We start from the raw sequence: 24,832 nt of genomic DNA on the forward strand, positions 1-24,832 counted from the left end.
CCCAGGCACCAAGCCGCTTGATTACGCTTAATTTTTAAATTAATACGACCTGTCCCAATAATTAGCAGGCGTCTGACGACATGTCATTTGGATGAGATTCGTTGCAGAGAGCAGCTCCCATTTGGGTGGAATAATGCTCTATAAACTACTTACACGGCCCCTATACGGCTGTCCACAAGGACAACGCATCCGTTTTGAGACAAGGATAACTCGACACTTTCATGAGTGTTGGCAGTTGACATCTGCGTCGGATAGTCGCCTGTGTTACTTGGGATAGATACAGGAGGCGCCCACTGAGTTAATAGTCAACCAAAATTGACGAATCAAGGGGATTAGTCGGCCATTAACGACTGATACCCCTACTACTCATGATTAGGAGCAACCACAATTGGTTAACGCCATAGTTAAACCATAGTTGTTCTTCCATACTTGGTCTGGAATCATAATAAGTTTGAGCAGTCCGCCTGGTCTTTGGCAAAAAAGGCACTCAAACAAAAATTCCGACTAAGATATGCTAAATGAATTCGAGCAATTTAGAAGGACCTCTCGGTGTCCGACTAGATGCGATAACACCTACTATGTCTCTCGTAAACATACTAAGGGAGTTATGACAATCGATAAAACAGTGACTAGCCGACTGTTCTCTATGAACTAGGCGAACCCCTGTGTCTTGAAATGCTGTATAAGCTGGTTAATTCAGTCGGTACCTTACCACTGTGACTAAGTGCATTTCAGCCAAGGCTGGTTATGTTTGTCACCAGGATCCGACTGTCTATGGCCGACTAATTACTCTCTTTTCAAGAAGTAATCTAGTCGTCCAGGGGCAAGGGCAGTCGGCATCAAAGTGCAACATCCTAGCTAAAAAGTTTAACATGGATGCACCATTCAAGCGGCTACTAAGTTGCGAAGTTTAAAATGTTTGGCAAATTCAACAAAAACAAAAAATCAAAAACGGCCTTATGTAGCAGCAAAGACGACTCTACAGTCGCCAATTCATCTCAAATTAAAGCCAGACAAGCTGGAAAAGTTAAAGTTAAAACCAGACTAGCTGGAAAATATTCAGAAGCCCCTGCCCCTGGCCGGGTAAAGATACATAAGTACACGGCACGCAGGCCGGATCAAGTTTGAACATAAAAAAGCTTAAACAGTTGGAGGAACCTCGCCTTCAGCAACTGCCTTCTCTTGCTGGGGAGGGGACACTTGATTGCTCTGAACAGTCTCCTGTTCAGGCGCCTTTTTTGAAGACTCCCCTTCAGCCCCAACAATCGCCACCACCTCTTCAGAAGAAGAAGAAGACTCGGCTTCCCCCTGGCTATCGCCTCCTCCCATGACCGCCTCGTCATGCTCTTGAGTGCAGGCGGCAAACTGGTCCCCCCATGTTGAATAGTCGGCGTTTGAATAAAGGCGGTCCCAGGTCATTTTCATAATGGTGCCGCAATCCTCCATCATGTCGGCAACCAGGGACTTTTTCTCCTCTTCGAACCTCGACTTATATTTTTGGGCCAGTTATTTTTCCTGGTTGGCCAGGCGCTGCTTCAGGCGGGCGTTGCTGGCTTTCAGGTCCTCCGCCACCTTCACAGCCTCGTCATGGGTGTCGGCCTTCCCCTGGTTCTCAGAGACTTTGAGCTTGAGCTCCTTTATTTTCTCTTTGGCCGCCTCCAGGTCATCCTTGACTTGCTGATTCGCAGCCGCCTGGGCAAGCAATATGTCATTCGTCAAGACTTCATTTGAAAAATAGATTACATGGCCTTATTCATGGTGGAGGCGGCGAGCTCTTTGGAATACTTTACCTCTTTGTTCTTTTCTTGGATGGGCCGACGGAGACCGTGCACTCGCAGCATCAACTAATCAAAAACAAAAGAACAGTCGGTCAGCTAAAGGTTCGTCTCTCAAAAGTAAAGCAATTTGTGAAGGCTTAGAGAATACCTCGGCCAACAAGGCAACGATGTCGTCTAGGTTAAGGGTGCCGAACCCTCTAACCATTTCCTTCTCTTGATAAGGGACCGCCTGCAGCATAGTCTTTGCTATGGCAGTGAGGTCTGGCCGAGAAGGATGATCACCTGCAAAAAGTGGCAGATGGTTAATATCCGGCTAGCAAACTCAAAGAAGTTCTCAAAGAAGTGTGTAAACAAAGTTACCATCAGGCGCCTTCTCCTTGTTTTTCTCGGTAGGACGTTTGTCCTTTTTCTGTTGCCGACCCTTCTCTAAAGGGAAGTTGGCAGCAGGGGACGATCCATGTTTGGTCGCCACATGTTTACGAGGACGGAGAGGGGTGCTTGTGTCCCCTCCCGCTTGCTTTCGGGCCTTCTCGGGAGGCGGCTGAGGGGTCGACCGGTCCTACAAACAAACATCACAGTCGGTTAGTAGGGCTCACTGAAAAGCAAGAGGTAAAGAGATTAGATTGAATCATGAAGCCTTACCCCAGCCGACTTATTGGCTGGCGACTCCTCAGTTGGGCGTTTGCCCAAAACCGCCGAGCGGTACTGTGCTGCCGCCTTTTTCAAAGCAGATACCTTCTTCATTGCTTCAGCTGCATCAAGAAATCAAGAATCAGAAAAATAGACAAGTGACTAAGTCAGTGTGGGAAATAGGCGGATAGCTACCTTCAGACATTTCGGTACTTAGCCCACAGGCGGCCAAGTACGTCCCATCGTACAACCAGTTGTATTTGGGAACATATTGTTGGGGGACAAAAACTTTCTTCCCAGATTCAGGGTCCGCCTGAATGTCAACTTTAAACAATCCAGCGTCTAAAATCTCACGCTTGGCCTTGGAAGGAACAAGGCGGCAGGTCTTTGTCGGCTAAGAAGGATGGATCCCTATTCCATCTATTGTACTTGGCATTTTTGGCCTTGTCAGGGCAGATGATAATGTAGAAGGTGGTCCGCCAGTCCTTCCACTTGTTCTCCTTACCCTGTGCCATGGCATATCCCCTATGGTATGTCAGCTGAAACCAGCCGGACCCTGTTGCTTTTGGAGTCCGACTAAGGTAATTCATTTGAGCAAACGCCTCGAAACTGGTGTCTACTCCATGCATTTTGCACCCGACCACATAGCCGAGTATGTTGAACCAGGAATTGGGGGCCAGCTGCCACAACCCAATCTGGTATCCGTCTAAAATGGCCTCGACGGCCGGGTGAAGAGGAAATCGAAGGTCGGCCTTAATAGCCGCCTCATAACAGCCAAAGCACTGATCCCCATAGCTAGAACCAGTCGGCCAAACTACTGTATCTTCTCTATCGGGGACCGACACTAAGTAGTCGTCCCCCATTACATGCTTGGAGATGAACTCTCAAAATCTCTCTATCATGACCTTCCGCCTCCCTTCAGGCACATGGTGAAAATAAGGGGCGTAAAAGTCTCGGTATGATGCCATGGGCTCGGCCCAGTTCTCCCCCATCGACACACTTAAAGACTCTCTAGCTGTGTGAATGCTAGAATACAGCACTTCAGAGTCGAGAGAGTTCTGGCTTTCGCTACTGGCGTCCGACTCGTCGCTAGAGTCCGACGAGTCGTTTGGTTGCAAAGGTTCGGTCGGTGCCGCCTCTGTTTTAGAAGGCGACTCCTCAGTTTGGTTTGAGGTTTGAGAGGGTTCGGCAGGGACCGCCTACCCTTCAGGAGACAACTCCCCAGAGTCATGGAGGATTGAGTCGCCAGGTGTACTTGGGGTACCCGATCTGTGATCAGGAAGGTCATAATGTGTATAAGAGCCGTCTGAGTTTGTTATTCGGCCAGTAGTCTTGATTCTTGCCATGATGTCCTGCACAGACATGGAAACAGTCGGATGTTGTGCAAAGGACAAGGGTGGTCCTAGAAAAGTGGAGTCGGCACTCCTAGTCCTGGATTCAGCCGTCCTCGGTGACCGACTAATCGACAACCTAGGTCGTGCCGAGTGTCTTTGAGACACCATACTTTGTAAAATAAAAAGAGAAAAAAAGATTCAAAGAATGGATGTCTACCTGAAGTCGAAAGTTGAAGTAGACTGGAAATAGGCGCCCGAGAAGAAAGTAAGCGACGAGGTACGACTGCTCTGTAAAATCACAAAAGTCAGGGGTCCGAGAGATCTCTTTATGAAAGCAAAGTGAACAAATGTGAACAAGAGACTTGTTGACCAACCCTATTTATAAGGAAAGAATGAGCAGCAGTGCATTTAAATTCAAAAACTTGGGCGGGAAAATTCTCGGCCAAGTTATCCGTCGACACCTGTAGTCTCCCCATTGGACGACGCCTTCCACAGGTCACACGTGCTATGTCACGTGCCACCTGTGAGGGGCAAATGATTAGGGGGATTTTCCCTTAATCCACCTCTCGCCATGTGGACCAATCAGGGCCTGACAAGTGTCACCCAGTTGGACTTATTAGGACCTGCCACATGGCGCGCTTCCATTGGTCCACCATGGACCTCCTATGGTATGCCATGTAGCCCTCTCAACCTTGCCTAAACAGGTAAGAGATTGGGCCCAATTCCCAAGGAAGCCCATTCAGTCCTAGGATTGGTCAAAACCCTAGAGCCTGGAACACTTCCCAAGGCTATAAATACGGTCATAAATGCTCATTTATGACAAGAGAGACTGTTCACAAGAAACACTCGAATTTACACAAATTCCAAGACAATCACACACTACTCGGTACCGCCTGCTAGACCCGTCCTAGCATCCAGCACCCATTTACATTCTACTTTACAACTCCTTCATCTACTAACTTGATCGTTGGAGGCGGAGCTCCCTACCCAAGGAGTCTCCGTTATCTTTGTATGTACAGGCGTGTGGTTCCAGCCTCGAAGTTGTAACTCTCCCAAGGGACACAGAAAACCCCGGAACAATAATGATTTATCATAATAATGATGATAATGATTGCAAGTATAGCTAACAAGCTTGCCGGCTGACCCTAGACAATTGGTCATATGACGCTTATAACACTTGACACTCAGCTGTATGACGCCTCCTGAGTCAGGAGGGTTTTGTATGATGCCTCCTGTACTAGACAGTCGGCCTCACGACGCCTGAGGTTCTTGACCGCCTGTATTATATGCTTACAACGGAGCTTGAGGACGACTGTGAATTTAGCAGCCCCTGCTCACACGCACGGCCGCTCATCGAGGCCACCTGTATATAGCCTGTTGTGTCAACATGCCGGTTGATTGAGAAGCTGCCTAGGGGCATGATGCCGCCTGACCACTAAAAAGGTTCCGGCTGCATGCATGGTTGTCCACACGGCATGTATGGCTTGCAAAAGCACATTTTACCGAGTGAATTCTAAGGGCCAGAAGGGATGGCCAAGCCGCCTAACTAACCCCCTCAATTTGATTGTGAATGCCTCATTTAAGGTTTTCTAGAAGCTGTCTGGGTAGGGCGGCGTTTAAGCCGGCTCCGACATTTAGGACAGGGGAGGCACTCGATTCTTGAACTCAACCATAGGCCGCCTCCTGCCAAGAGGCAGTACAGACTGCTATGAAGCCATCTCAGTGGTACTCTCCCCACAGACGGCGCCAGATGTTTCGGGGTTTTTTAGATGTGCCCTGCGGGAGAGTTACAACACCGAGACTGACCTCCGGCTGTTTATACCTGCAAAACAACGGAGACTCCCGAGGGAGTTCCGCCTCCAATGATCAAGTTAGAACGTGTTTGAGGAGTATAGTGCGGGAAGTATTAACCCTTCCTGAGTCAGGAGGGTTCTACAGTGAGGATTGCTTAGTTTTTTAGAGTATTGAATGTGTATTCAATGTATGTTCTCTATATTGTGTATTGTGTTTTTTATATCTTGTTTTCCTATAAATGAGGATGGCTCCTCTATTTATAGAGAAGATGATCAATCCCTTTCTAGGGTTTGGTGACACATGTCAGCAAGCTAGCGGGACACATGTCGCGTTGACAATGGTCCGCTTGTTAGGGGTATTTTACCTCCAAAACTTTGTATATGCATAACTCACAATAAATAGCATCTTTGTTTATTTTTGTAATTAAACTCCAAAAATCCATTCCAACTTTATTGATATTGTTTTGGGGTTTTGGTAGTTTTAATTTTTCAATTGTTTTATCGGTTGGTTGTATATTACTTGATGTTTTGGTTTTAGAGAGAGAGAAAGAGAGGAAATAAGGTTTGATTTCTGGGTTTTTGTGTTGAAGAATGGCTGATTTTCAACGTGAAGTCAGTGATTGTACTTTCTTTTCCTCTCTCTCCATTTTTGTTTTTTAACATTTAATTTTTTAGTCCCCTAAATTTTTTTTGATTAAGTTTTGGTTATTTATGTATTGGGTTTAATAATCTTGGAAGTTAGATTTAAACTCAAAATCTGTATTGGATTATTGTAATTGATATCTGATTTATAACCGTCTACCAAACGAATGGTTATATTTACTACAATCCTCCCCAACCTACAATATGAAATTACCAAGCATTATTATAATTTTTTTGAAAAATAAATATACAAGCACCTTATTTTAAAACACTTCTCAAATGATAAAAAAATATTACTACTTAATAATTTAATTGACCCGTTAGACTTATTCTAATAATTTTTACGAGATGTTAATCAAACCGTATAAATAAATTACCTTCCCGCCAATGAACATTTACATCAACAAATAAGGATTTATATTGAGTAGTGAACCCGGGGCATCGCCCGGGGTACATTCTAGTATATATATATATATATATATATATATATATATATATATATATATATATATATATATATATATATATATATATATATATATAAGGAAAAAAAAAAGGGCAAAATTGATAATAAAAATTACACAAACTTGGCAACAAATATGACATTTAATTTTCTTGTCTCTGTTCCTCTCTCGTATTAATTGTATTTCAACTAGTTAAGCCAGTATTTTCACTAAATGTGGCATCGAGGAGACGAGGATTAAAAAAAAAAAAAAAAAAAAAAAAAAAAAAGCAAATAATTTTTATATTGGTGCATATTGAGTTATTTCTAGCTCTTCTCAAGTTGATATACATGGTACAATAACACTTACAACTAGTTTAGAGTTGCGCAACACACTAATGCTAGTACCTTAATTTATAATTTCTAGAACATGCAATAATCAGCAAGTAATGATGTAAAATAATAAACTTGTATTTTAGTTGACATGTGATTTTAGAAAAATAGGAGAATTAAGAATATATGAAGTAATGAAGCAGTACAAAATTCATACATTTTTTTAAAAAAATAAAATAAAATAAAATAAAATAAAAATTTACATGTTTAGGGCAAAAATACCCCTAAGACACGTGGCCCATAAAGGCCTACCACGTGTCAAGTTTGCAACGGTCAGCAAAGGCCCAATCCCTGTGCGACACGTGTCATTGTACCCTAATTGAGGTACAGCTCTCTCCTACTATAAATAGTAAAGGCAGACCTCATTTATGGGGATCGAAAACATATTCCAACAACCAACCAACACAAAATCCATTGCAAATCGCTCTCTAACCGAGAAGCATTTATTGCTCTTTATACCTCTTCTAAGAAAGATTCTAACTTAATCTTCGGAGGCGGAACTCCCACCCTCCAGCCGAAGTTTCCGTTATTTGTGCAGGTACAGGCGAAGCAAGGAGCATACTAAGAAATTGTAACTCTCCCGTAGGACACATAAAAAACCCCCAAACATCTGGCGCCGTCTGTGGGGAGGGTACTTTCTAGATGACTTCAGAACCTATACTACCGGGTAAAGATAAATAACTTGCTGTTGAGGCTGAGGTCCATTCGGACAAAGATACAGCCGACAATTATGAGGTGGAAGCTTACACAGCTGCCGATGGTTCTTTTAGAACCAAGCATACTCGTTCCAAAGACAAAAGGGAACGGGTAGAGCAGCAGGCAGGCCAAAGCCATCCTATCAGGGGACCGCTTGGGTTAACTCCTGCTTCAGAAGGAGCCACCCCAGTCTCCAGGGACGAACTCATAAGTATGATAATGAGTTTTAAAGGGGAAATAAAAAGCCTTCTGGATAACTCAGCCGGCTCCCGTAAGGGTCAGGCGGAAGAGAGACGTCTTAGAAAAAAGACGGTCAAGACAGTGAAAGGTAGAGCGTCTACCCCACACCCGAAGTCAAAGGTGCCGTTTAAGCCCATTGATTTCTCAAAAATTCACACCCCCATGGAGGGAGCCAGAAAACCCTTCCGGCACATACAGCCGGATGGAACGAAGAAAGTCTATTCTGATGCTCGGACACTCATCCAGGATAAAAAGACTCAGCAGCGCTCCGAGTCGGCATCAACGTCGACCTTTTGAGACAGCTTCCATGTCACATCAAGGAGCCACTCGAGAACAAACAATGACAGTCGGACGAGCAAGGTTTCCGCTCGATCCAGCCCTCATATCATCCAACTTGCATTACATGGGACACCATACACGCCTTTTGGATCTCCTTATTCTCAGCCGGGTCTTTTCGGGGGGCAGCAGCAGTCGCCTGTCCAGCCTATGGACTGGCAGCTCCGGCTGCTCAACCTTGGGGAACAGCCAACGGCGTTTTCCAGGGAAATCACCGAGATGGCCCAGCCGTCAAAAATTAAAAACGTGTTGGTTGGTGCCTATGACGGTACCACCAACCCGGAAGGTCACCTCATGGCATACACCAACCTGATGTATTTGCAGGGTTTGGATGATGCCTCATGGTGTAGGTGCTTCTCGGCAACGTTGAAAGGGATTGCTCAACGTTGGTTTGGTAACTTACCTGCCGGATGCATCAATAACTTTAGAACATTGCCTACTGGTTCACGTCCAACTTCTCTATGAATATCCCTGCTAAGAAAACAAGCCTTGATCTGGGGGCAATACAGCAGGGAGATAAGGAAGGGCTCCGGTCATATGTCAGGTGGTTTAACCAGATGAGGATCCAAATCCAGGGGTTGTCTGATGAGGTTGCCTATACTGACTTCTTCAAAGGCCTAAAAGACGGGTCAACTTTTAAGTTTGACCTGGTTAGAAAGAGGGTCTCTACTCTTCACGAGGCATTAATGAAGGCAGAGGCTTACATCCAAGCAATGGAACTCTGCGCTGTTAAACTTCCAACGGATTACAAAAGATCCGATAAAAGAGAGAGCCGGTCAAAAGGGAAGAAAATAAGCGGAAAGAGGTCTAGGCGGCAGAGCCACCCGGACAACAATTCCCAAAGAGAAAGAGGTCGGATCCGTATGTTCCAAAGTACGAATTCACCAAGGATTGCGCATCCATTCTCAAGGAAGTTAATAACCAGTTGAATCTTGAAAAACCGGCACCAATGAAGAGTCCCGTGAGCAGCCGGGATAAGAACAAATATTGCCTTTTCCATGAAGAAATAGGCCACGATACTGAGGGCTATTTTAGCCTCAGGCGGCTCTTTGACCGTCTTGCTGATGAGGGTGCTCTAAAATCCTATCTATCCAAATCAAAGGGTGCCCCCAACCAGGCCAAAGGGCCACCTCCAACGACACCGGCAAATCAATCTGATACGGATGAGGATACCATCCTAACCATAGCCGATGTATTTGCGGGCAGCGAGCCTACCATCCGGGGTACTAAGGATAACATTAGGAAGCTGGTCAACTCAGTGGATGAGGGCCAGTCGTCTAAAAATTTATTTCCGGAGGTCCATATCTCCGAAAAGGATAGAGGAGAGGTCAGGCGGCCCCATGATGACCTAATAGTCATCGAATGTAAAATCGCCAATCAACGAGTTGGCCGGATCTTAATTGATACCGGGAGCTCATCTGACCTCATAAGCTACCGGTGCTTAGAAAAACTCAAATATAAGCCAAGTAGCATGCATCCGGCCCCATATCCTCTTATTGGTTTTGGGGGAGGAGTAGTACATCCGGTGGGCATGGTTGACCTACCCATCCGGTTTGGAGAGAAGGGGGAGGCCCGGCACATGGTTTTCAAGTTCCTTGTTATAGGGGAACTGAGGGCCTACAACCTGATCATTGGCCGCCCAACCCTTAACATTTCAAAGGCTGTGATCATCCCGTCTCTAATGTTGATTAAATTTGAGAGGGATGATGGCATAGTCGGCTCCTTGAGTGGGAACCAAAAGACGGCGAGAGAGTGTTACCTCTCGGACGTCAAACCCACATTGGTCACAGACGATCAAAACAAGGAAGTAGTTGAACTTGACGAGTGTGATCAAGAGTTAGCGGCTACTAAGGCAGCCGGTAAAAAGAGAAAGGCGGACCAACTACTGACCCCCGTCAAAAAGAAACAATAGCAATCATTGTCAGGGGAGAGGTCAGACGACATCCGCCCCCAGCCGGCAGTGGAAATCATTGACATTATCCTAGAAGACAGCCGGCCAGACAGAAACGTCAAAGTTGGGACGGTTGCATTTGACAACTTGGGAATCGATCTGCTCTGATTGCTGAGAGAATTCAAAGATGTGTTTGCCTTTGAAGTAGAAGAAATGTCGGGAGTGTGTCCAAATCTTGTTGTTCATAAACTCGTCGTGGATCCTAAGAAGAAGTCGGTCAGGCAAAAGAAAAGGAACCATGGCGAGGAAAGGTCTCAGGCGGCAGCAGCCGAGGTCAAGAAACTTTTAGATGTCGGGTTCATTCGGCAATGCTTCTACCCGGATTGGGTAGCCAATGTTATCCTTGTGAAAAAGCCGAATGGTACCTGGCGGATGTGTGTAGATTACACGGACTTAAATAGAGCTTATCCGAAAGATAGTTACCCGCTTCCAAAGATCGACCATCTGGTCGACTCTACAGCCGGTCATGCTCTGATGAGTTTTATGGATGCCTATTCCGGCTTCCATCAGATACCCTTGTGGAATAAAGATCAAGAGAAGACGGCTTTCGTCACAGATCAAGGGTTATACTGTTATACGGTGATGCCGTTTGGGTTGAAGAATGCGTCTGCTACCTTCCAACGAATGATAAACTCGGTTTTTTATGATCAGATTGGGAGAAATGTTGAGGCATACATTGATGACATGATAGTCAAGTCCAAGTTGCAGGCGGATCATCTAGTTGACCTCCGAGAAACCTTCACCGCCCTCAGGCGACATAAAGTCATGCTTAACCCAAAAAAGTGCGTCTTTGGTGTTGAGTCTGGGAAGTTTCTCGGATTTTTGATTGACCAGAGGGGCATAGAGGCCAATCCGGACAAAGTAAAGGCGATGATTGACATGCAGTCGTCCCGTACCGTAAGGGAGGCTCAAAAGCTTACCGGTTGTCTGGCGGCATTGGGAAGATTCATCAGCCGGTCAGGTGAGAAGTGCCTCTACTTTTTTCAAGCAATCAAAAAGAGGTCAAGATTTGAATGGGGTGAAGAGGCTGAGGCGGCATTTCAGAGGCTGAAACAACACTTGCATTCTTTGCCAAGATTAGTGAGTTCCCTACCCCAGGAGGCTCTCTATATGTACTTAGCTGTCTCTGATCATTCCCTAAGTGTCGTTCTCCTTGCTGAGAGGGACGACAACCAGCTCCCGGTCTACTTCATAAGCCATGTTCTCCGGAATGCTGAACTTCGCTATCCCATGATTTAAAAATTTGGCCTAGCCTTGTACAAAGCAGTCAAGCGGCTGAAACCTTATTTCCTGGCTCATCCGGTTACCATCTATACTAATCAGCCACTCAAACGGCCTATGAACACTTTAGAGTCATCCGGAAGAATGCTTAAATGGGCCGTGGAGATTCAAAGCCTGGAAATCACTTTCGAACCTAGGCGGGCAATGAAGGGTTAGGCGTTAGCCGACTTCATTGTTGAAATGACAAGGCCGGTACAGCCGGATAATACTGATCAAGTTTGGAAAGTGTATGTAGACGGGAGCTCTACTGTGAATGGTTGTGGGGCAGGCGTAATTTGTCATTCCCCAGAGGGGGACAAATACGAGTATGCTCTACGATTCAAGTTTCAAGCTTCAAATAATGAAGCAGAGTACGAGGCCCTGCTAGCCGTTATCCGCATGTGTAAGGCAGCCGGGGCAAGGAAGGTGGACGCCTGTTCTAATTCTCAACTCATCGTTAGCCAATACCACGGTGACTATGAAGCCACCCATCCGGTCATGATTAAGTATCTTCAGGCGGTGAAGGAAGAAGCCGGGGCATTTGATGAATTCAAGTAAGTCAAGTACCCAGGTCCGAGAATAATCAGGCGGATGCATTATCAAAACTGGCGTCATCCGCCACTTGTGATACGCCTAGGTCAGTCTTCTGGGAAGTCATGGAAAAGAAAAGCATTGAACATGATCCCATTGGAATTCTAGATCGAAGCGCTACCTGGATGGATCCCATCCGGGACTACTTGGTAGACGGCACTTTGCCGGGTGTCTCTTTAGAAACGGCTGCTCTCAAGAGACGAGCATTAAGTTTTGTCATGTATAAAGGTGAACTCTTCCGAAAGGGTTACCTACAACCGTTATTCAACTGTGTAACCCCAGAAAGGGGAAAGGAAGTGCTAGATGAACTTCATGCCGGCTTCTGTGGATCACACATAGGCGACAAGATTCTTGCAAAGAGAGTTAGGCGGCAAGGATATTTTTGGCCAACCCTTGAGGCAGATGCACTAGATTTGGTAAAGAGATGTGACAAATGCCAGAGGTTTGGCCGGCTAATCCGTCAGCCGGCTACTGATCTAATGGCCATCTACAGCCCTATTCCATTTTCCAAATGGGGCATGGATATTTTGGGGCCATACACACTTGCCCCAGGCAACAGAAGATACATTTTAGTAGCCGTTGATTACTTCACAAAGTGGGTTGAGGCAGAAGCGGTAAAGGGCATCAAAACTAAGGATGTCATCTCCTTCATCTGGAAAAATGTCATCACCCGGTTCGATGTTCCTATGTCAATGGTTTTTGATAATGGTCCGCAGTTCGAAACGCCTGTCCTCGAAACTTGGTTGCAAGACCAAGGAATTTCCCATTATTTTGCATCCGTAGGCCGTCCCCAAGCAAACGGTCAGGTAGAAGCTTTTAACAAGCTCATCTCTGGCGGAATCAAGAAAAAGATTGAAAAAGCAGGCAGTCTTTGGGCAGAGGAGTTGACCCATGTTCTTTGGTCTATCAGAACAACTGAGAAGGGGCAACCGATGAAACCCCATTTCTTATGGCTTACGGCACAGAGGCGGTGCTTCCCATTGAATTGTATGAACCAACACTTCGAATCATGCTGTATGATGAAGACGCAAATTGGGAGGCCATGCGTCTGGCTTTGGATTCTCTTCCTGAAAAAAGGGGTAATGCCGCCTTACGTCACGAAATATACCGTCTGAGAATGACGAGAGCCTACAACAAAAGGGTGCGCAAACGACCCCTTAAAGTAGGAGATTTTGTGTTACGAAAGCTTGAGGCAACCGGTAGGGCGAATGAAAATGGAAAATTAACCCCAAATTGGGAAGGACCCTACCGGATCTTTGAAGAAGTTAGAAACGGCACTTACCGCCTAGAAACCCCAGACGGAATGCGGTTGCCTCGTACCTGGAACGTAGATAACTTGAAAAAGTACTACTTCTAAGGAATTTGTAATTTTTGTAAATAGTATTGAAATGTGAAAGTATATAATTTCCATTCATCCAAATTGTATTAGCACCTGTCTAGTGCAAAAACACAGACGGAAGAAAAACTTCATTAAACATCACTGCTCCAAAAAGAGCAGTCATCCGGCGATTACCATCCGGGTGAAATCGTCGAAGAGGACAGCTCCCTTCCGGGTGGTACATTGTCCTGGCGATCATAAAACTCAAACGGTATTACTAACACCCCATTGGAAGTAACAAACAGCCGTTCGAAATGATCCATTGCATCTAGGATTCAGCCGGCATAGACCCAAAAGTTGTCCATGCGACAAAATCAAAATCCTAGTAAAAACACCAACCGGTTTTTGCAGCAAAGCACTACACACGGTTAGGTAATCCAGATATACACTCATTTTGAATGAAAAAAAAAAAAGAATGATGTTACTCCAAGTATAAAATCTCAAGTTATATTAATATGGGTTAGGACAACCGGGCCTTATCCAAAGGATACCCAGACGGTTGTACCACCTATCCGGTCGCCTATGAAACGGTTGCTTGTTTACTGTTGGAGTAAACAACCAACCATTTCAGGGCATCTTATTATACTATCCGGTATATTGCAAACCAAACAATCATTACCCAGCCGGCTGTCTTTGAAACGGCTGCCTGTTTACCGTTGGAATAAACAGTCATCCGCTTCAGGGCATTTTATTGTATCAGCCGGTATGTTTGAAGGTCAAGGATCATTACCCAACCGGCTGTCTTTGAAATGGCTGCCTATTTACCGTTGGAATAAACAGTCTTCCGTTTCAGGGGCATCTTATTGTATCAGGCAGTATGAGTAGAGGATACTTGTAATACTTGTAAAAATTGTAATACTTGTAAAAATTGCAATAATTTAAAATTTGCAAAAGAAATAGGTAAATAGCAAAACCGACTGAGTCGGCTAGTAGATTAAATTTAAAAATGTTAACCGGACCCTTGTCCGGAGAAAAGTACATTGATGCACACGGCACGCAGGCCGGTAAAAGAAGATAAGAAAAAAGAAGAAAAACTTCATTGCTGCTCCTGCACCTGCTCCCGAGCCGGCTCCTAAGTCTGCGTCTGCTGCTCACCCTCTTGCTGCTCTTCTTCGACCAAACCGGCCCACTCATCGAAGGAAGCAGGCGGGTCTAGGCCAAGCACCTTGGCATCATATACCTCTGAGGCATACTTATACCTAAGGTCGAAGAATTCGTAGTCATAGTCCGGGTGTATGAGCCCCCAGGCGAGCTTCATGCGCTCCTCATTGTCGGTCTCGTTCTCAGCAATCAGGCGGCGTTGTTCTTTTTCAAGCTCTTCTTTATGAGCCGCCTGACTAGAAGCAAGTTCATTTTTAAGCCGGTTGTTTTCATAGCGAAGGTTGGTGTTTTCCTTGTCAACTCCTTCCAAAGCCTTGAGATCGGCTTGGAGATTCTTGACATTCAGATCTAGTTCATCCGCCCTCGCTTTCTCCGCCTCAGCAGCCGCAATAGTCTCTTTCAGCAAATCCTCCTGTTCCAACTCTCGTCGTTTAGTTTCCATGTCATATCTAATGGCATTGTATTGGAAACATCAATGAGCTCAGATGCCCGTCTTTGGGCATCCGTTACCTCCTCTTGCTTCTTGCGCAAGGGGACTTGAAGCCCATCAACTCTCAGCATCACCTGTGATATCAGCCGGTAGAGGAATGTTAGAATTATTTTGTAAACAACAACTAAAGCGGCAAACAAAGAAATTACAACAAGGTGATGCATCCGGTAAAATTACTTCAGCCATGAGAGAAGTGATTCGGTCAATGTTGACTGTATGCACAGCCGGCACAACCTCTTTCTCGGTCCGGGTTAGGGTCCGGATCATCCTCTTGGCGTACTGTTGATAGTTTGGTCGGCTGGAGGTAGCATCTGCATGAGAGATTTATCTGTCAGGTGTTGGGCATACGCCGCGCCAATATTCTGATGGTTGCCAGAAGAATCCCTGGATTGGCAAGCTTGGGTCTTTACTCGCATAGGCCCAAGCGGCCAGGGGGGATCAAAGGCAAAAGTTATACCTTTGTCGGACTGTGGGGTAATATCACCCCCAGCCGCGTTTGAGCCAGTACCCGTTTGAGTCTGGCCAGCCGGAGTCTCCGGCTCCTTTAAACCCCCATCTACCACTTCTATGGTGGGAACAATTCCACTAAGGCTCTTGCCTGCATTGGTGGGCCTGCCTCCTGTAGGCGGTTTTGGAATAGATTTAGCCGGCGAAGGAACCGGCATCTTTAGTACCTTTGTCGCAGGCAGAGGAATGTCCCCCGCCGGTCTCTTGACCATCTTGGACAAGGAGCGAGGAACGGCTTTGTTCCCGGCCTGCAAATATACAAAACCAACCGGTTAATGTTAACACAGCATACAAATGCTACAACCGGTGAAGTAGATGAAATAAATGTTACCCCGCCGTCTTTAGTCGCCAGCTGCGACTTTTTCTTCTCAATTTGCTCCTTCCGGAGCAGAGCGGCTGAGGTAGCCGCTGTCTTCTCTTTGGGTAGCTTCTTCGTAGCTACTTCTGCAAAAACAAAATAAGAAACGTTAAAATGCAGTATAAAGTGGCAGTGTTAGGCGGCAAAGGCTGGTGAATAATAAAAACCTACTCTTAGGGAACATGGTGCTAAGGTTACAAGCGGAGAGAAACGCCTCATCTTTGAACCAGTCCGGGTGGGGCACCCAGAATTGGGGAACTATTATCTTGCTCCCATCATCCAAGCGGAGGGTTGTCTTTTTTAAGAGACCCTTCTCCATGATTTGGTCCCATGCCTCGCTTGGCACTCTAGGCAGAGCACACTTTCTACCAAGCAAAGTTGGGTTTTTATTGTATCTACGCAACCGGCGATTAAGTTGAGGAGATGGCGAAGAGACGGCATAAAATTTGCTCTTCCAGCTACTCCATTTGGACGGTTTGTCCAACGTTGTCATATATTCCGGGTGTGTGGTTAGAGTATACCATGAATTCCACCCACCCGACACCCTGCTGAGATAATGCATGTGTGCAAAAGCTTCCCAGCTTGGTTTGACCTCCTGCATCTCGCAGGCGGCAATGTATCCAAGAATGTTGACCCATGAATTAGGGGTCAACTGCCATACCCCAAGTCATACCCCCTTAGTATGGCTTTTATGCAGTGATGAAGGGGGAACCGGAGGCCGGCTGTGAATACCGCCTCGTAGCAGCCGAAGTAGTTGTCGGCATTGTCCAAGTTGTCGGTCCAAACGACGCTCGCCTCTACAGGTGGTACAACCACTTCCCAGTCCTCCCCTATCGGCTTCTTCTTCAAGAAATCAGGTAGTGTTACGTTTAGAGTAACCACATCCCTGGCGGACATAGTCATATCGGTAGGGTCACCTACAACCGGCCACTTATAGGCTTCCTCATTAATATGGGCAGCCGTTCCAGGAGACTCCTCATCAGACACGAACCCCTCGTCATCTGATCCCTCACCGGATTCCTCGGCATTAGAACCAGAGCTACCCCATATGTTATCACCCGGTGTGCTCAGGGAGGGTCCTTTTAAGTGGATGACTTGTCGGGCCGTCGTAGCGGGACTTCTTTGGGAAAAAGAACTTGAATAACTTTGTTTTTTTGAAGGAATCATCATTTTCTATCAGAAAGGCTATGTCATTTACAACCGCGGCGTATTTCGGATGCTTGAAGGCCCCGCTGACCCGAAGTGATTTAGAAAGATTCTTTTTTATCGATGGTGATCGGTCATGGTATCCATAGCGTTAGAACCAGAGCTACCCCATATGTTATCACCCGGGGAGTCCTGCTGGGCATTCTCATTTGGAACCCCCTCAGACGATTCCTCCGTCTGATCGTCATTTAAAGGGTCAGCCGGATCTATGGCTGCATCATCGAACTTGTAATCAGGATTTACTGTCGTCCATCTAGTCCGGGCCATTCTGTCCTGCACATGAACAGAAACGGTCGGATTCGAAGTAGGTGAAGGTTGTCCCAAGCACCCCCAGACGGCAGTCCCAGTCCTAGACTCAGCCGTCTCTGGTAACCGGCTGACCACTGTCGTAGGTTGTGTCGTGTTTATATTGGTGGAGTCCATATCCTAACTCTATATGCACAGCTGGTAAATAAAGGGAAAAGAATTACAAAGGGTACAGACGGTACCTTAGAATATGAAGCTTGGTATATGGAAATTGGCTTGAAGTCACCTCAGGTGGAGAACTCCACGAATGTGTTTAAAGCTGAAAAAGACAAAAGCACAAGTTAGCCGGTTATTCATAAACTCATTCAAAGATACCACAGACGGAATTATCCGCCTGTGGTAGCTAGACGACTGACTAAACAATGTGCGAAGTTCATCCCAAGATATCCCAGACGGTATTCAGTGGGTGGGTTCGAAAAGACCCCATGCGGTGCAACACCGGATGGGGTGTTATGATTCAAGATAGCAAATTGCTCTCAAAAACCCCAGGCGGAGTAAAAGACCGGTTGGGGGATTATGACAAACATTTTTAAAAAATAGCTAGATTAAATTGTAAAGTTCACTCCATGATACCCCAGACGGTATCAAGTGAATTGGGTCAGAAGTACCCAGATGGTGTAAGACCGGATGGGGGCTATGAAAAGCACTTGTAAAAAAAAAAAAAAAAAAAAAAAAAAAAAAACTAATCAAGTTGAAAGCACCCCAACCGGTATAGGTACCGGCTGTAAGCGCTGCAAAGACTATTGAGGTCATTCAACGATACCCCAGACGGTTAAATACCGGATGGGGATATGGTAGGACCAACTTCAAAGAAGCCTGTTCAAGAAGGCCCTAGACGGTGAATCACCGGAGGGGGATGCATTGAATACAATAAAAAAAAAGGGGGGGGGGAGGGGGGCGGTTGCTCTGGCTGAGGTAGTTCAGCTACTAAAAGGCCATGAAAAGCAAAGGATGGTGACCCAAGCGGTATTAAACCGGTTGGGGGTTTGAAATCATTTCTTGGCAAACACTCAGAAGTACCCCAGGCGGTGTTTCACCGCATGGGGTCTTTTCTTGAAATCATTGCTTGAAATCATTGCTTTGAATGCCTGGCTATTTAAAGAATAGAGAAGTCTATTTGAGAATGGGTCAAAGACCCCCCAAGCGGCTTTCAAGCCAGATATATATTTTTTTATTGAAAGGTATCCCAACCGGTATTTTACCGGTTGAGTCGCTTTTTAGAAACAGCAAATGAACAGGGCCCCCGGGTGGTGTTACACCGGATGGGGGTGTTTTGAATGCATGATGTTTTAAAGTTGAAGATCCCTCAGACGAAGCTATGGCGGTTGAGGGAGAGAATTCAGTACTGGGATACGGGCTAAAGACCCCCCAAGCGGCATGCAACCCGGATGGGAAAATCAGTCAAAAACCTCAAAATCAGAAGTTAAAAGTAAAAGAGAAAGGGGCAGCCGGTACCTTGCTGGAATTGAGGAAAGTACACTCAGCCGGAAGCCGGATGTCAAAGTTTCTGAAAAGCTGGATGCAAGAAAATTTTGAAAGTAGCAGCCGGTATTAGAGCTCTCTCAAAAAAATTTTGAAAAATATGTAAAGTATGGAGGAGAGAAAGAGTGTGTCTCTTATTTATAGGAAAGGAGCAGAAGGCAAAACGGTGCCTTCTGCCCTAAAAACTTGAAATTCGAAAAAGGGAGGGAAGAAGACGAACCGTCTCTTCCCATACGTCTGACACTTGTCACAGGCGACACGTGGACATGCCACGTCACACCTGTGAGGGGCAGATGTTTAGGGCAAAAATACCCCTTAGACACGTGGCCCTATAAAGGCCTACCACGTGTCAAGTTTGCAACGGTCAACAAAGGCTCAATCCCTTTGCGACACGTGTCATTGTACCCTAATTGAGGTACAGCTCTCCCCTACTATAAATAGTAAAGGCAGACCTCATTTATGGGGATCGACAACATATTCCAACAACCAACCAAACACAAAACCCATTGCAAAACAATACATTTATTAAAAAAATATATATCAAAATGACTAAATTTGCATTGTCGTTATGACGAGCAAAACTGACCTAAGGCAAAAGTCACCTGAGTCAAACCAACTAAATTGAAATCAAATAAATATAGTAAAAATTGTCATAAATAATGCAACCTTTTGAAGGTTGAATTTATTATACAAGACAACTTTATGATTATTTGTTGATATTACAATCTTGGGGTCTCAATTTTAAACAGGTCAAAAACTTGTAATGAAGGTCATATAATTGATCTAAATTATTAAATTCTGACTTTTGTAATATATAATTTTTGAATGAATGAATAATATTTTAAATAATATTTCCACCTCTCCCTCTCCCTCTCCCTCTCCCTCTCCCTCTCCTTCTCCTTCCCCCACCCCGTTCAACCCGTCCCTTGAAAAGCCCGCACGGCCCGTCTTTTTTGGGCGGGTTTGGGCACAAAATTTCCGGCCCGAAACTTGGCCCTGCTCAGCCCGGCATAAATTTTGTAGCTTCGGCCCGGCCCGCCCAATGATCACCTCTAACATAAAATAAGGTTGTTTATATTAGAGTACATTCACCGTAAAGATATAAATTTGAATTTCCATTATTATTACATTAATCACGCAAAACTGAGATTACAATATAACAAATACAAAAAAATGTTAATTAAATAGCCCCATCAAACCATCTTACAAGTTTTATTAATTAACTATAGGAAACAATCAACCTTGAATATTAGTTAGAAGAAAATGTACTTACATATTTCTAAAATGAATCACCGAAAATTATGGAAACAAACATTATATTTGTGGTCGTTGAGGTGGGGTCTAAAATGATATAAGCAAGTGGATAGTTTCTGGGAATTGAAACAAACAAGTTAAGCATACATTAATGACCTAAATTTTTGAGTTTTTCACCCCTAAGAACCTCATATTTTTGTTTTTACCTTTAAGGACCTAAAGTTAGCATTTCGGGCACTTAACTCACCGTTAACCAAAGGTTGACTGTCAACCATAAGTTTTTTTTTTTTTTTTTTTTTTTTAAAGGAATCAACCATAAGTTAGTTGAGTTCACTAAATTATTAGAATTAAAACCAAAAGTAACAAAACCAATATTCAATGCAAAAGTAATTCTTAACAAAATTACATAATTGTTTCGGTTTTCATTTCCCAAAAAATACTTCCCTTGCTTTTGCAAAGAATCTGAACAAAAGTAGCCAAAATCATATGGAAGATCATTAAATAACCTTGTTTTGCCACCATTGTATATCAAGTTAGGATTATTAACCCACTTTCCACCATGATGAATTACAAGACATGGTGCAATATCCATTTCTGTAACAACATCACAATCAAAATTATTCTTCATAACCAATGATCTATCTTACAAGACTTGTTCATTGTTTTTTAAAGAAGTAAAACTATTACATTAGTAGCATATTAATGCCATCTCACAATAGTCAAAATATCATATTCAAAGTCATAAGCTCACATTGTCATATATGCTTTAGTGTTATGCATATGATACTGCACACTTTTGGCCTTATCTCGGCCATTCACAAAGTCGGAAAGAATTTGTATGATCAAATTATTGAATTTTTAGCAACCCCATCCCCTGCTTTACGGTAATTAAACACAACACTACTAAAAATTTCACAATCTAAAGACATGCAAACTATTATTTCCCATAATTAAACACAACAACACGTAAAATATGTAATTCATCACTTGCTATCACAAATAAATAAATTAATTTTTAAAAATTAATATATTTCAAAAACCCTAAACCATACAAAAACCCAATTATATAACACCCTCAATTAGGTAATAAAAACAAAGGAATTGATTATCTAATGTCTTACCTTCAATTTCTAGATGAAATTTGCTGCAAACCCTTCAAATTCTTGTAAAAATGGAGGCTTTCACACTGTAAACACTGCAGAGAAGTTCTAGAGTAAGAGAGAGGGAAGATGGGTTGGCGTGAGTCTTGCAATTGTTCCCAATACCCATATGTAAAATTTGGGGGTAAGACGGTAAGTACGATTAAATTTTGTCTTCTCCAAAAACATTTAAGTCAATTGCCATTTATTTAAATTTTATAATAATAAAGTATTAAAGTTAACTAAAAGCAACCCGCTACTTTAACTAGTGTGGTTAAGTTTCACCGGAAAAGTGTCAATAGGTCTTTAACGGTGAAAATAAAAATAAGAGGTCCTTAACGGTGAAAAAAGTAAAAGTTGAGGTCCTTTGTATATGCATAACTCACAATAAATAGCATCTTTGTTTATTTTTGTAATTAAACTCCAAAAATCCATTCCAACTTTATTGATATTGTTTTGGGGTTTTGGTAGTTTTAATTTTTCAATTGTTTTATCGATTGGTTGTATATTACTTGATGTTTTGGTTTTAGAAAGAGAGGAAGAGAGGAAATAAGGTTTGATTTCTGGGTTTTTACGTTGAAGAATGGTTGAGTTTCAACGTGAAGTCAGTGATTGTACTTTCTTTTCCTCTCTCTCCATTTTTGTTTTTAAACATTTAATTTTTTAGTCCCCTAAATTTTGTTTGATTAAGTTTTGGTTATTTATGTATTGGGTTTAATAAGGGTTTAATAATCTTAGAAGTTAGATTTAAACTCAAAATCTGTATTGGATTATTGTAATTGATATCTGATTTATAACCGTCTACTAAACGAATGATTATATTTACTACAATCCTCCCTGTTTGGGGTAAAATTACCCCAGCCACATGGCCCAATGGCAGAGCGACACGTGGCACCTTGCTACTGGTCAGCAGGGCTCCAATCCCCTGCTGACACGTGTCCTAGGAACCCTAAATGGGGAACCAATGCTCCCCACTATAAATAGTGGGAGAGTCCTCATTAATGAGGCAATTGCATTCAATACATTCATAAATACACTTACACCAAAACCGAGCAATATTAATTGCGGAATTCTCCCATTACGCGAGAAGCAATTTTACTCTTTACGCACTTCCTTCCTCCCGTACATTACTGACTTGATCATCGGAGGCGGAGCTCCACCCAACCGGAGTCTCCGTGGTTTTGCAGGTACAGGCGGTCGAAGGGCATTCTTGGAATAGTAAATCTCCCGCAGGACACTTCAAAAAACCCCAAAAAATTTGGCGCCGTCTGTGGGGAGAGTACTTCTGAGATGACTTCTAACCCTGTACCACCGGATCGGGACAAGCGGCCATCGGCCGAGCCTGAGGTCCAGACGGACCATGAAAGCGGTGATGATTACGGACTCGACACCTATGTGGCCCCAGACGGGTCCTTCAGAACAAAGCACACCCGTTCCAGGGATAAGAAGGAACGGGATAACAACCAAGCTGCTCCAAGCAACCCAGCCGGCAACCCGGTTGGAGCTGCACAGGCGGCAGAAGGCTCTGCTCCCGTCACAAGGAACGAACTCATGACCTTCATGAATAGTTTCAAAGGCGAAATTCAGAGCCTCATTCGGTCAGCTACTCCAAGAAGAGTCAGCCGGCCAAGAAGCCTTCTAACAAGAAGGCAATCAAGGACTGGGTCCCTACTCCTCATCCAAAGCCAAAGGAGGGGGAGGGCCTCAGGTTATATCAAAACCGGCTCCGCTTCCCGCAAGCGGAACCCAGACAACCCATCCGGCACTTGCAGCCGGATGGTTCAAAAAAGATATTCTCTGACGCCCGAACGTTTCTCCAAGAAAAGAGAAGTCTGGCGTCTGCGTCGGCTTCAACGTCGACCTTTCCAGACAGTTTCGGTGACACCTCTAACAAGCGTACGGGAACAAGTCTAGGGAGTCAGACGGGCGAACCATCCGCCCGGTCTGGACCCCAAGTGATCCAACCTGGTCTATTTGGTTCGCCGAATGGGATGGGTGGATCCCCTTTCACCCAAACGGGTCCGTTTGGCAGAAATATGCAGCAGCCGTTCCAGCTCATGGACTGGCAGCAGCGCCTGCTGAATTTGGGAGAACAGCCCTCGACGTTCTCCCCTGAGATAACCCAGGCGGCACAGCCGGCTAAGATTAAAAACGTGTTGGTAGGGGCCTATGATGGTACCTCCAACCCAGAAGATCATTTAATGGCTTATTCCAACCTCATGTACCTACAGGGGTTGGATGATGCCGTCTGGTGCCGATGCTTCCCGGCTACCCTGAAGGGCATTACCCAATGGTGGTTTGGTAACTTACCAGCCGGCTGCATCAACAGCTTCAAGACCCTGGCGTACTTATTTACGTCAAACTTCTCAATGAACATCCCGGCCAAAAAGAATAGCCTCGATCTGGGGGCAATACAGCAAGGTGACAGAGAAGGGCTCCGATCGTATGTAAGGAGGTTCAATCTGATGAGAATTCAGATTCAAGGGCTGTCTGACGAAGTTGCTTACACAGACTTCTTTAAAGGTCTGAAGGATGGGTCAACTTTCAAGTTTGACCTCGTCCGGAAAAGGGTAGCCACCCTCCAAGAGGCGTTAATGGAAGTTGAAGCATACATACAGGCGACGGAGCTTTGTGCTGTAAAGCAGCCGTCGGATTTCAAAAAATCCGACAGAAGAGACAGCCGGCAACAACAACAACAACCGGCTAAAAGGGAAGAAAAGAAGAGAAAGGAGGTCTGGGCTGCAGACCGATCTGGTCAGCCGGCTTAGAAGCTCAGACGAAAATCTGAACCGTACGTTCCCAAGTACGAGTTCACAAAGGACTGCTCCTCCATCCTCATGGAGATCAAGGACCGGATGTCTCTCGACAAGCCGACTGTTATGAAAAGCCCCATAGGCAGCCGGGACAAAAGCAAATACTACCAGTACCATGAGGATGTTGGCCATGACACTAATGGTTGCTATAGCCTCAGGCGGCTATTAGACCGTCTGGCTGATGAAGGGGCTCTGAAGTCTTATTTGCCCAAAGCCAAGGGTAACACCCTGGCCAAGAAAGGGCAAGCGGCAAAAGTTGTTCTTGCAAATTCAAAAACGGATGAAGAGACCATCTTCACAATAGCAGGCGGCTTTGCCGGAGGGGGTCCCACTATCAGGGGCACCAAAGATAACATCAGGAAGCTGGTTAACTCAGTTGAGGAGAGCCAAGCGTCAAAAGACATCTTTCCTGAGGTCCTTATTTCTGAAAAGGACCGAGGCAAGGTCAGGCGGCCTCACGATGACCCCATAGTCATCGAATGCAAGGTTTCCAATCAGAGAGTTGGTCGGATCCTAATTCTTGGTTGTAGAAGAGCTCGCCGCCTACAACATGATTTTTGGCCGTCCGACCCTCAATAAGTCCAAGGCTGTCATCGTCCCTTCTCTCATGCTTGTCAAATTTGAAAAGGACGATGGTACAGTCGGTTCCCTTAATGGGGACCAGAGGACGGCTATGGAGTGTTATCTCTCTGACGTCAGACCTACTATGGGG

General features: G+C 44.8%; 1 protein-coding gene across 1 annotated transcript; it reads right to left on the minus strand.

Moving 5' to 3' along the window:
* Positions 1-1,506: 1,506 nt before the first annotated feature.
* LOC110704536 lies at positions 1,507-15,007 on the minus strand. The gene is made up of 5 exons (XM_021882336.1): positions 14,560-15,007; positions 2,421-2,530; positions 2,139-2,337; positions 1,981-2,060; positions 1,507-1,692 (listed from the first exon to the last, which is right to left on the minus strand). Exons 1-5 carry the CDS (start codon positions 15,005-15,007, stop codon positions 1,507-1,509), a joined length of 1,023 nt encoding a protein of 340 aa, XP_021738028.1.
* Between the last annotated feature and the right edge of the window lie 9,825 nt (positions 15,008-24,832).

Source organism: Chenopodium quinoa, unplaced genomic scaffold (genome assembly GCF_001683475.1).
Source record: "Chenopodium quinoa cultivar QQ74 unplaced genomic scaffold, ASM168347v1, whole genome shotgun sequence".
Taxonomy (NCBI): domain Eukaryota; kingdom Viridiplantae; phylum Streptophyta; class Magnoliopsida; order Caryophyllales; family Amaranthaceae; genus Chenopodium; species Chenopodium quinoa.